This window comes from Erpetoichthys calabaricus, chromosome 12 (assembly GCF_900747795.2).
Source record: "Erpetoichthys calabaricus chromosome 12, fErpCal1.3, whole genome shotgun sequence".
Lineage (NCBI taxonomy): Eukaryota > Metazoa > Chordata > Cladistia > Polypteriformes > Polypteridae > Erpetoichthys > Erpetoichthys calabaricus.
Window position 1 is genome coordinate 135194914 of NC_041405.2, and position 11091 is coordinate 135206004.

General features: G+C 41.3%; 1 protein-coding gene across 2 annotated transcripts; it reads right to left on the reverse strand.

The window, feature by feature from the left end:
- Positions 1–972: 972 nt before the first annotated feature.
- On the reverse strand, positions 973–2095 carry LOC114662695 (protein CTLA-2-alpha-like). 2 transcript variants are annotated; one of them, XM_028816319.2, is made up of 4 exons: positions 1977–2095; positions 1647–1807; positions 1202–1324; positions 973–1118 (listed from the first exon to the last, which is right to left on the reverse strand). In XM_028816319.2, exons 1-4 carry the CDS (start codon positions 2011–2013, stop codon positions 1047–1049), a joined length of 393 nt encoding a protein of 130 aa, XP_028672152.1. In that variant the 5' UTR covers positions 2014–2095; the 3' UTR covers positions 973–1046. The 2 variants fall into 2 exon arrangements, with proteins under 2 accessions (XP_028672152.1, XP_028672153.1); XM_028816320.2 differs by having other exon boundaries at positions 1966–1989.
- Positions 2096–11091: the final 8996 nt, after the last annotated feature.

Sequence of the window (11091 nt, forward strand, 5' to 3'; positions counted from 1 at the left end):
AATGTACAACACTGGTGATAAATAATCAGATCAGAAATCAGCAGGATGGATGTACTTAACTTCATCAGTCAATATGGGATGCAAGAATACATTGAATTTACAAATAAAGTAATTTTTGTAATGCTTATATGAATATATTGTGACTGATAGTGGTGCACTTTCATTCTCTTGGGGTGGTTCTGCCTGTCAAACAGCAATTCAATATAAAAAAATACAAAATATACAAAAAAAAACCCAGTGTATCAGTGAGGGATCAGCTGTGGAAGGTAGCACGTATGGCAGCTGTCTCACGATGTTTGAAGGCTTTAAAGCCCCATCACTTACATGCTGTTCTGTTGTCTCTCTGTCCTCTCTAGAACACCTCCTGCTCCGCTCCAGCCACTGCTCCTGTCTCTCTTCAGCTGAACGCTCCCGAGGAAGACGTCTTCAAGGTCTTTTAACCTGAAGGGTGATCACTGCATGGAGTAAGGCAGACTAGGCAACTAGGAAGTTGTTACGTTTGCTGTGTGTTTGCTGAATAAAGCCCCAATATTGTTCCCTCTCTTTGTTCAGTTTTCTCCTGCCTGTCTTTCTTATGCAACTCAGGAACCCAAATGTGACAAGATTTAGTTTATATAGCCTGGTGGCACAGTTTTAGCACAGCGCCAGGCTCCTGGATTTAGATTCATGCTTGCTGCCTATCTGGAATCTGAATGCTGTCCCTGTGTCTATATGGTGTTTTTCTAGGTTTTCTTCCCACATCCTAAAGGCGTGCAGGCTATTTCAGGTTTGTCTTACTTTTTTCTGATTATTCCAAATTTTTCCCTTTGTGTAAATGTATCAGTTATGGCTTGATGCCTCTTCAAAGTTTGGTGCTTGTTTTGTACTCAGTGCTGCTGTTCAGGTCTCCCTGCAATCCCTGAACTTCAATATGTTGGTTCCATAATCTATGGAAGGGTAAGCATATTTTGAATAAAGCATTAGGTACACGAATAAGTCTGAAGTGAAGGTTTATTAGATATTTTTAGATACTAATTCAAATATCAAACCAATGTTCATAACCTTTTCTATTGTCTATTCTTCTCCCAAGTCATGTAGGGGTTTTTGCCCCGCATCCACAGCCTAAACTCATTTGTGGTCTAAAAAAGAAAAGAAAACATTATAAAGGCAGGTGCACATATGGGCATCACACCCATCCTCAGTGTTACTACCAAAACCTTACCATGTCAGTAAACTGGTTCAGGCCCATGGTGAAGCTATGCTTTCCCTCCTCATATTCTCTGTTGTGCTTCTCAATTCGGCTCAGGTTGTCTTCCCATACCATCCGCCTGTAGATCTCTTGTTCCTTCAGAACACACATTAAGAGCTCAGTCAACTCAAATCAAAGCGTCACCCTATCTGCCCCAACTTGTTTTTCAATGAAAGACCTACACAAGCAGAAAATGGAACCCAGAGAGACACACAGGGAGGCGAGGACCCAAACATCTTCATGCTCTCCTTGTTGTAGGGAATTACAAGTCTGTTCACAGCATCTGTGCCTTCATCCAGCCAGCCCTTACCCTACGTCTTCTGACATGACTAGAAACTTAACAAGTCTAATTGGGGTTGGCTGCCAATATCAACAGCCAAACCCAAACCCCCCGCCTCGTCATGGCTGCATTGGTTACCTTTGAGTATTGTTTTTCATGTCTACTTTTCCATTCTTTCCAGGTGTTGTCCAGTGATGGATTACTTGTATGCACGCTGGTACAGGCAGCAACAACCACCATACAGGTCAACACGAGCAGTGTCTTCATGATGTAGAAGCAGGAAGGATGTGCTGTGATCTCTATCAAAAGAGCAGCAGGATTTGATTTAAAAGACAAAATGTTAGAAAGTAAAACCTCACAGAAGTTAAGAAGAACCAGGAGAGCCAATTAGATGTCCCTCTGCTTCATGACAACTCACTGCAGTTTAAGGCTTCATGCAAACATCACAAACACAAACCTGTGACTTACCAGTCTGGGGTGGATCAAAGACTGAAATGGTGGACATGCTTTTATATTGTCTGGACTCTCAACTGTCAGGGCAGATGGTGGAGGAGAGTGGATTAAAGATTTACAGGTCTGTCCACCAAAGAGATCGCCTGTGTGGGAGGATGGATTGGGTGTTCATCTACAGAACATTAACAAAGCTGACGGGGTGAATGGACTGAAGGAGAGCAACCTGCCAACTCGGAGAAGTGCGACATTGGCATCACGCCCAGACCATGCAGCACTGTCTTATGGTGATGTCTACTATGTTTTCAATCAAGAGTCAGGGAGTTAACTATTTGTGCAGAAAAATAACTGTGGACAGCCTTCAGTGGTATCAAATTATCCATGTAAATTTTTGAAATAACTAAAATGAAGATGATGGAGTGGCTTTGAATCTTCATAGCAACATTCTGCTGGTTATTCATCTCTCCCCACATTTGCCAAACCTTCTAATTCCTCGATAATAATATAGCAGCATGGGTCACACTAGAGGGCCAATGTGGAACATGATGCCAATCCATGGATGTGCAGAAAGGGGTGGCTGCTCCTTTCCCCCATTGGCCCAAGTGCCCGGCTTTACAGTTTGGTCCCAATTGCTTGCCTTTGTTTAAGCCTGTAAGAAATAGAAAAAAGCTAGTGTTTATGTCATTTATATCCCACTTAGTCCAAACCTAGGTTGGAAGTGGTTGGAGAAATGGGGCTGGAGCCTAACCCAAGTGGCATTGGGCAGGAATAAACACTAGGTAGCTGTTGATGCACTAGCTGGACTTCTTTTGGACTTTGGCAGGCTTCCAGTTTTTAAAGTTTCCCCTGCTGCTGGCTCTGAAGCTACTAACTTGTATGATGGAATGCCAGCTCGTACTGGTGGTGATTCATGTTCAGGCCAACTCTGCTTGTCAATGCTTCTACAATGTGTTGTGGATACCCTGCAAGTTTCTCTTACATGTGAAGTAATAATGTTAATTACATTACATATTAAGGACAGAGCCGGTTATACTTCCTTAGAAGGCTGGTGTCCTTCAACATCTGCAATAAGATGCTGCAGATGTTCTATCAGACGGTTGTGGCGAGTGCCCTCTTCTACGCGGTGGTGTGCTGGGGAGGCAGCATTAAGAAGAAAGACGCCTCACGCCTGGACAAACTGGTGAGGAAGGCAGGCTCTATTGTTGGCATGGAGCTGAACAGTTTGACATCTGTGGCAGAGCGACGGGCGCTCAGCAGGCTCCTATCAATTATGGAAAATCCACTGCATCCACTAAACAGTGTCATCTCCAAACAGAGGAGCAGCTTCAGCAACAGACTGCTGTCACTGTCCTGCTCCACTGACAGACTGAGGAAATCGTTAACATTATATAAAGTTATTGTCTGTTTTTACCTGCATTATTATCACTCTTTAATTTAATATTGTTTTTTGTATCAGTAAGGTGCTGCTGGAGTATGTGAATTTCCCCTTGGGATTAATAAAGTATCTATCTATCTATCTATCTATCTATCTATCTATCTATCTATCTATCTATCTATCTATCTATCTATCTATCTATCTATCTATCTATCTATCTATCTATCTATCTATCTATCTATCTATCTATCTATCTAATTTTTCTAACAAACAATTGGTGGAAAGAGCATTTCTTTTATTAAGAGGTTGAAAATGACAGCTACAAGGTATGCTTCTTTCACAGGTTCCATAACATAAAGATATGAATACAGTAATCCCTCCTCCATCGCGGGGGTTGCGTTCCAGAGCCACCAGCGAAAATAAGAAAATCCACGAAGTAGAAACCATATGTTTATATGGTTATTTTTATATTGTCATGCTTGGGTCACAGATTTGCGCAGAAACACAGGAGGTTGTAGAGAGACATGAACTTTATTCAAACACTGCAATCAAACATTTGTCTCTTTTTCAAAAGTTTAAACTGTGCTCCATGACAAGACAGAGATGACAGTTCCGTCTCACAATTAAAAGAATGCAAACATATCTTCCTCTTCAAAGGAGTGCTTGTCAGGAGCAGATCATGCCACAGAGATAGAGAGAAAAGCAAACAGATCAATAGGGCTGTTTTTCTTTTAAGTATGTGAAGCACCGCGGCACAAAGCTGTTGAAGGCGGCAGCTCACACCCCCTCCGTCAGGAGCAGACAAAGTGAGACAGAGTTTGTTTTTCAATCAAAAATCAATACGTGCCCTTCGAGCTTTTAAGTATGCGAAGCTCCGTGCAGCATGTCGTTTCAGGAAGCAGCTGCACAAAAGATCACAACGTGAAGATAATCTTTCAGCATTTTTAGACGAGCGTCCGTATCGTCTAGGTGTGCGAACAGCCCCCCCCTGCTCAATCCCCCTACGTCAGGATCAGAGAAAGTCAGCGCAAAAGAAAGAGAAAAGTAAGCTGGGTAGCTTCTCAGTCATCTGCCAACAGAGTCCCTTGTATGAAATCAACTGGGCAAACCAACTGAGGAAGCATGTACCAGAAATTAAAAGACCCATTGTCCGCAGAAACCCGCGAAGCAGCAAAAATCCGCGATATATATTTAAATATGCTTACATATAAAATCCGCGATGGAGTGAAGCGCGATATAGAGAGGGATTACTGTATTGTAAACTGAACTGAGCATCATCTATATATATATAATTCACTAAGCAGCCGACCAGGGCACGCAAGACAGAGACCATGGGATACGCATGACAGAGCCACGCCCGCCAACTCACAGAGCCCCGCCCACCAACAATTCGAGCGAGAGCGAAAGCATTTGCCAAGAATGTTTTCATTACAACAACAACATTTATTTATATAGCACATTTTCATACAAAAAGTAGCTCAAAGTGATTTACATAATGAAGAAAAGAAAAATAAAAGACAAACTAAGAAATTAAAATAAAGCAACATTAGTTAACATAGAAAAGAAGTAAGGTCTGATGGCCAGGGTGGACAGAAAAAACATAAAAAAAACTCCAGAAAGCTGGAGAAAAAAATAAAATCTGTAGGGGTTCCAGGCCACGAGACCACCCAGTCCCCTCTGAGCATTCTACCTAACATAAATGAAATAGTCCTCTTTGTAGTTAGGGTTCTCATGGAGTCACTTGATGCTGATGGTCATACAGACTTCTGGCTTTTAATCCATCCATCATTTTTGGAACATCATGGTACTTAGAGCCACCACCAAAAGGACACCAGAAAAGGAAACAGAAGAGAGAGTAGGGGTTAGTACAGATTTTAGAGCCACCATGAATAGTTATTATAATGAATTGGATATACAGAGTATCAGGATTAAATTACAGTGAAGTTATGAGAAGGCCATGTTAAAGTAATGTGTTTTCAGTAGTTTTTTAAAGTGCTCCACTGTATTATCCTGGTGAATTCCTACTGGCAGGCTATTCCAAATTTTAGGTGCATAACAGCAGAAGGCCGCCTCACCACTTCTTTTAAGTTTTGCTCTTGGAATTCTAAGGAGACACTCAGTTGAGGATCTGATAATAATTAATCAAGAACAAAAGTCGGAGGTTTGAAGATGATCAGATACTGTCGTAGTTCCGACATAAACGATGCCAACTGGCGATCCGGCGGCGTTATTCCCATGACCTACCGGGCAGCCAACCGGGAAACTAAAGTCTTTGGGTTCTGGGTGGAGTATGGTTGCAAAGCTGAAACTTAAAGGAATTGACGGAACGGCACCACCAGGAGTGGAGCCTGCGGCTTAATTTGACTCAACACGGGAAACCTCACCCGGCCCGGACATGGAGAGGATTGACAGATTGATAGCTCTTTCTCGATTCTGTGGGTGGTGGTGCATGGCCATTCTTAGTTGGTGGAGCGATTTGTCTGGTTAATTCCGATAACAAATGAGACTCCCTCCTGCTAAATAGTTATGCGACCCCCGAGCGGTCGGCGTCCAACTTCTTGGAGGGACAAGTGGCTTTCAGCCACGTTAGATTAAGCAATAACAGGTCTGTGACGCCCTTAGATGTCCGGGGCTGCAAGCGTGCTACACTGAATAGATCAACGTGTGTCTACCCGGCGCCGAGAGGCGTGGGTAAGCCGTTGAACCCCATTCGTGATGGGGACTGGGGCTAGCAATTGTTCCCCATGAATGAGGAATTCCCAGTAAGTGCGGGTCATAAGCTCGCACTGATTAAGTCCCTGCCCTTTGTACACACCGCCCGTCGCTACTACCGATTGGATGGTTTAGTGAGGTCCTTGGATCGGCCCTGCCGCGGTCGCTCGTGGCCTCTGGTGGAGCGCCGAGAAGACGATCGAACTTGACTATCTAGAGGAAGTAAAAGTCGTAACAAGGTTTCCGTAGGTGAACCTGCGGAAGGATCATTACCGGTTGTGCCGACCCGTCATTGGACGGTTAGGACCCGAAACCTCTTGGGCCTGCTTCCCCGCCTTCTCTCCGGAGAGGCAGAGGGGGCGGAAAGGGCGTCCTCCCTGGGTGTCCTTCCCCTCTCCCCCCCTGTTTCGCCGTCCAGCCCCATCCCTCGCTCTGGGAGGTGGGGGCTCGGTGGCGGTCCTCCAGTTTTCAGTCACGGACAATTGTATGTTGCTCTTTCCGGAGTTACATCTTTTCATTCACTTACAGTCGCATCCTCAAACCCACCCCATTTGGACAACTGTGTCTTTCAGGAAGTGTTCACCCATCAATACATAATTATGCGGCATATACTACGCCGCGGGTTGGCTAGTAACTTTATATTTTTCAAATTTTTATAACTTAATCATCCTTTGTCCCAAGACAAAAAAATAGGAAAACTCAGGTGGAAGTGAACAAAGCACTTTTACATTGTCACGCATGCACATCACTCTCTCGGCTCATCCTAAGTATGTACTACCACCCTCGGTTGAGAGGGGGCACTGGCACAGACTAAGTCCTCTTCTGCTCCCTCTACAGTAATGAGAAGACTCCCAGTGAGTTCTTTTGATCCCACTCCTTCCGTTCCTCCACCTAGTAAAGAGGCGTCACTCTGTAAAAACAACACATTGCAGGATTGAGCTCCTACCTGGTGACTGAAAAAGTCTCTCCAAACCCTTTATGAAGTAGGTGGAGCTAACTTAGGTGACAGTACTTGGCCTTTTTTTGAGTCAGATAACCCTAATAATTGTGCAAAAGGGTGGAGCTCTGGAGGTCTACAGTTAGACTCTATTGGTGCCCTTTTTTAGTCAACTCTACCCACTTGGAGCTCCAAGGTGGTGCCTCTGGGCTGCAGAGATATTTGTTTGCCCTTTTCAAGTCCACAGAACGCCTGCTTAGCGCAGCTTTTACATTGAAGTATCAGTATAGAATGGTCCACACATTACTTCTATGTATATTACACTGTAGTGAGACCACAAGAAATCACTCAACAGAAAATTTAACAATACAATATAATCAATTGTAGTGTACAATAATATAAAATCAAGTATGTTAAAGAACAACTTCCGTAATATTTAACTGAAAACTAAACACCTTGGGTCAAATGAAGTAAGCAAGCTGTATAGACAAACAGATTGGTCCGGGGATGACTTAATGTCGTCATTTACAGATCTGTTGTGATGGATGTGAGTGTCTGCTTGTCCGTTCATTTTTTTCTCTTCATCATCAAGCATGTGCCCTGATAGGTTACTGTAATCTATCTATCTATCTATCTATCTATCTATCTATCTATCTATCTATCTATCTATCTATCTATCTATCTATCTATCTATCTATCTATCTATCTATCTATCTATCTATCTATCTATCTATCTATCTATCTAAACGAGATGTCAGATATCATCACTTTCTTTCAGTGTGTCAGTGAGTGTGGCTGTGTGGACAACTCTCTGCACTGCAAAAAAAAAAAAAAAAAAATTGTAAAAATACAATAAAAAGTATGGCAGCAAAGGGTGACAACCAAAAACCTGAAAATGACAGTCGCTTGCTGTATTAAAAAAAATAGAACACCCCTAAAATAACAGTAATTTCTATTATGTCAAAATAAAGTGGTAAAACACTGTTAATTTAGATAGATAGATAGATAGATAGATAGATAGATAGATAGATAGATAGATAGATAGATAGATAGATAGATAGATAGATAGATAGATAGATAGATAGATACTCCTTGTATTCATAATGTCTTTCACATATTAAAACATTTTTAAAAAGTGAAATCCTTAAAGAATGCAGATCTTACATAAAAGTTATCAATGTATTAACATAAATGTATGGTACATCTGTGTTGCCTGAAGATGGGGGCCTCAGTTTCCTCGGAACATTGCATATTGTAATCTGTTCATTTAGCCAATAAAAGGTGTCACTTTGTTTGACTATTCAATGCATCCATAATGGCTAACACAGTAACAATACCCTACTACTGTAAAAATTCAATACATACATTTATGTCTACACACCCAATTCATAATACTACATAATTATTTGAATAAAAAGAGGATTTATACATGTAATAGAACCAACAAAAATTGTAAAATTATTCTAGAATGCTCCTTAATTTTTCTCTCCATCCATTTTCCGAACCCTTGTACCCTGAGAGGGGTTGCAGGAGTCCTTTAGTTTGTCACAGTAAGCCCAGGGGATGATGCAGAGGGGACCACTTGGATGAACAAACTCTGTGCAGGTAACACACTGGACACAAAGGCTGGTCTCCACTTTGAAGGCAGCAGCACCACCAGTGCACCACCAGTGTTTATCTATTGTATGTATATTTGTAAGAAGTGACTGTGATTATGCATAATTTGAAGTACTTATCTTTCATGTTGACGTAGACATACTGTAGCAGGGCAAGTGATGAAGCAAGGTACCAACTGGGCAAACCATGTTAAACCAAACAAAAAGGTGAAAAATGAAAGACACCCACTCAAAGGTGTTACAATAACTGCCAGCTTGATGCCTCCTAAGCTGCTCTGGTGATGTTATAAAAGACTTTTTGTCTGGCATTGTTCCTGTGAGTCACACTGTCAGGTCCAAATGAGACCACCTTCAGGGAATGTCTCCCTTTAATACCAGTGGACCAGAAGGGGCGGGGCTTCTCTGCCTCTTTTGCCCTCAAGGGGCGTTTTCTCAATGCTGTGAGGGAAAAAAAGGAGACAGGACTGTTTGGGACAGCGCCCTCTATCATCCCAGGGTGATACCTCAGACCTCAGCTGATCCAGGAATGTGTGACAATACCATATCACACCATACCATTTTCTAAGCCAACTTAATCCTGAGCAGGGTCATATTATATTTTTATTACTTTTTCCAAAAAAATTCTAAATGTTCTTAATTAAAAAAAAAGCATTAAGGTACAGGTCATTGAAACTGATACATGTTCATTTAAAAGTTCTTTTTTTTTACAGTTATATAGTGATGCACAAGTTTACACAATGTGCCAGTCTTACGTTTCCCACCGCGAGAGCTTTTGATATTTGAAGTGCATTCTGATTATTGATTTGGAAGCACGCAGAACTGACCAGGAATTAACTGAGGAGAAGACAAATTAAAAGTTAATCTGGAAATTCTGTAAACACGACTCACTGATACAAAAGAGCCTTTAATACACTCTATGGTCTGGTAAAAGTTTCAGATGAGTGACAAGGAGCTCACTTAAGTCATATTTATGCAAGCTGTCTGCAATCTTTTAATTTTTTCACAGTGATTTGAAATATTGAAAACCTTGTAATACAGAGTGGCGCAGGAAACGGGAAATTTTCAATTGACCTTCAATGCACGAATAAACACATTACAAAATACAGTTAACGATGAAATGTATTGTACAGGATATAAAATTAATGACGGTAACCAATATTCATTCAATATTCATTTTCTGTTTTGAAGAAAACATCATGAAAGTGTTGTCCATTTCTTCGTACAAATTCTGACAGCCTGTAGTGATGATGCGTGTCGTCAAATGGAGTGGCAGGGGCTCTTCACGATGGCAGCTCGAACAGCCTTCATATTATCTGGTGTGCAGGCCATTTTAACACCACCTGGGCACTTCTTTTTTAAGGCTGAACCCGTTTCTTTGAAATTACGCACCCATTTTGTAATCGCCTGAGCAAGACCTCTCGAGCAGACGGGACACGATCATGATGTCCTAATGATTTAATGATGTTAAATCTTCTGATGAATACACACAGCTGTAAATGGCAACGAGTCAGATGGCAATCTGCAGTTTACTTTGTCATTTTCATCTTAATGCTACTAAGGAGCTATTGCAAACATCGAATGCATCTGGTTAAGACTAAAATACACAATTAAGAGTTGGAAATTATAACAAGCAAGAAAACTAAAATGAAGCATAAAAATTGGGCTTAAGTCATAAGTGTTTTACCAGCAATAATTGACTTCTGATGAAGGAACTGGGTTGGTGGTCTTGGTCAAAAAGCAGACACCATCTCCTTCTTGTTGTTTGTTTTAGACTGGCCTACCCCTACTACAAACCCTAAACTTAAGGTTCGTGGTGTTAAGACCAGGTACACTAGGGTCCCTAATCTTAAAAATTTAGAGTAGGTGCCTAATCTTAAAATAGTGTAAGGGTGCCTAATCTTAAAAACAAGTGGCGTTTTTGGCATCCGCTTTCTGACCAAGAGCCCTGGGTTGGAACAAAAACCTACAGCAACTGCGGCCCTCAAGAATCGACATTTGCTCACCCCGTTTACTGTCTTACACCATTTGTTCATATAACATTTCTGCCCTCTTGTGGACATTGTATGACATTACGCCTGGCAAAGGCACTCACGCTGGACAGAAGGATGACATCGCTTTATACGAGAGATTATGGTCATTCTAAGGTTTAGGTTTGGTACCCATTGCCACCCTACTTTATACAGTATTTTTGCTATTTTTAAGTGTACATTTTATGTATTTATTTTTGATTTTTTTGTGCTGTAATACTACTTGAATTGCCAAAAAAACTAAATTTACAGATGCAAAATTGATACGGTTTCTTTTAAAACGATAGCCTTGTTTTTTCATAGTGAAAGACAAAAATCTGTTTATTAAGAAAGAAAATGTTCAATTTCATTTTCAATATTGTTTTTATACAAGTTATCAGTTATTTGGATTAACGTGAACATACTGTAAAACGTAACTATTTTTTTCTTTAAAATACCAGTTTTTACAGTGAGTGGGCGTACATGA

Excerpts from the sequence above, each read along its gene's own strand:
- LOC114662695 (XM_028816319.2), bottom strand. The coding sequence starts at position 2,013 with ATGTCCACCATTTCAGTCTTTGATCCACCCCAGACTG. Across the intron at positions 1,325-1,646 it reads ATGAAAAACAATACTCAAAG|GAACAAGAGATCTACAGGCG; the intron begins GTAACCAATGCA and ends TGTGTTCTGAAG. Across the intron at positions 1,119-1,201 it reads TGAACCAGTTTACTGACATG|ACCACAAATGAGTTTAGGCT; the intron begins GTAAGGTTTTGG and ends TTTCTTTTTTAG.